General features: G+C 42.4%; 1 protein-coding gene across 1 annotated transcript in view; it reads left to right on the top strand.

The window, feature by feature from the left end:
* Positions 1-197: 197 nt before the first annotated feature.
* Positions 198-1,561, top strand: part of LOC107080665 (valine--tRNA ligase, mitochondrial-like) — a gene marked incomplete at its 5' end in the record, with an annotated part of 34,768 nt that continues 33,404 nt past the window's right edge. The window contains 2 exons of the mRNA XM_015368872.1: positions 198-306; positions 381-469. Coding sequence (XP_015224358.1) covers positions 198-306; positions 381-469 — 198 coding nt within the window. The remainder of the gene's footprint in view (positions 307-380; positions 470-1,561) is intronic.

Genomic DNA, 1,561 nt, shown 5'->3' with positions numbered 1-1,561 from the left:
CCAGACTAATCAATAATTACCCTGTAGGATTAATCCTAAGGGACAAATAACACTGAGTCATGGTCTTTAAACCTCTCTCCCCCCCCCATGTTATCATCTTGTTTTAATTCCACATTTTTAGGTGAGATTATCTCACCTGTTTTCTTGGATCCTCTTTCTCAAAAGAAAAAAAAAAAATTAAGTTTATGTTTATTTAGGTGGAGACTAAGGATGTTTCTGGGCCGACCTTGATGTCCGTCCCTGGATATGAGAACCAGGTGGAGTTTGGGACGATGTTCACCTTTGCGTATCCTGTAGAAGGTCATGGTGAGTAATCCTGACTGGAGACCTTAAAGCCGTTGGTCTGTAAAACCATCCGTTTGTTCCTCTCTGTTCAGCAGACGGTGAAGTGGCAGTGTCCACCACTCGTCCTGAGACTATGCTTGGAGATGTGGCCATCGCTGTTCATCCTGATGATCCTCGATACCAGGCAAGCGTACATGTCCACCTCCGTCTCTCTTCTCCATCTAAAGCCCTGAACACACCGATCCCAATGACTTTTTAATCTCCGATCTGACTGTTTTCTATGTCCCACTGACTGCGTCTATAGAGGCTCCGGCTAGGCGGGATGAGCAGATCTGTGTAGATTTTATTCACTCCCGTCTCTGTGCTATAAACACATTAAAACAATTTCCCACATTTAACTTGGACAGATTATGAAAGGTTGTTTAAAAAAACAAAAACAGCGGTGCATTCTATAAAGCAAAGCTCCACTTAACGACACTGTGCAGCATCTAGAACCAGAACAGATAGAGAATGTTCATCTGTTAAAAACATAATGAGATCTAAAGAAAAGAAAAATGCAGCAATAAACTCTGTTTGACGGTTTCTATGGTGACTGAGAGGTGATTCTCAGAGAGAGATCTGGGAAGTTTATCAGAGTTTTTCTTTCATTTTTCCAAGAAGAGGTGAGAGAGATACGCTGCTCTGACCTGCTCTGTCTGCTCCTCCTTATTCTGGTTTCTGTGAGGCTCAAAGAGGATCACTACTTTATCCGTTTTCTGTTCTCCTGAACTCCTATCATGGGGAAAGTTTTCTATTTAATGTTTCATTCATTGTTTTTGCTCCAGTCTGTCCTGCTCACTATAAACGCGATGTGCGACTCCAAACTGACTCTTTCCCCGTGAGATTAACACATTTTATTTTGTTTTTCCCCCAAAGCGGATGTGTTTTACTTTGTAACCGCGTCTCTCTTCCTGTCAGACCCATGAAATTGCTGCAGAATTGCTGCTTAGTCTGACTAAAATAGACCTGAAGTCTATCTCCGTCGGAGCTACGCTGCCCCCTGCAGGAAATCGTGTTGGATGTGATCATCTCCATTGACTTACGAGTGCTAAATGCCACAACCTCTATTCAATGTGTTCTGGGCTTAATCTAGCGAGCAGAAAACTACCTTAATCAAATATCTATCTGCTGGCATAGCTTTGCCTCAGGATGGATCCACTCATTCATAGCTAAAGCTCCTGTCACACCTTGACGATATGACCAAAAACCTTGGTTAAGTTATGGATATGTTTTGTAT

This window comes from Cyprinodon variegatus, unplaced genomic scaffold (assembly GCF_000732505.1).
Source record: "Cyprinodon variegatus isolate N-32 unplaced genomic scaffold, C_variegatus-1.0 Scaffold2201, whole genome shotgun sequence".
Taxonomy (NCBI): Eukaryota; Metazoa; Chordata; class Actinopteri; order Cyprinodontiformes; family Cyprinodontidae; genus Cyprinodon; species Cyprinodon variegatus.
This window is presented reverse-complemented; position numbering and strand designations above follow the sequence as displayed.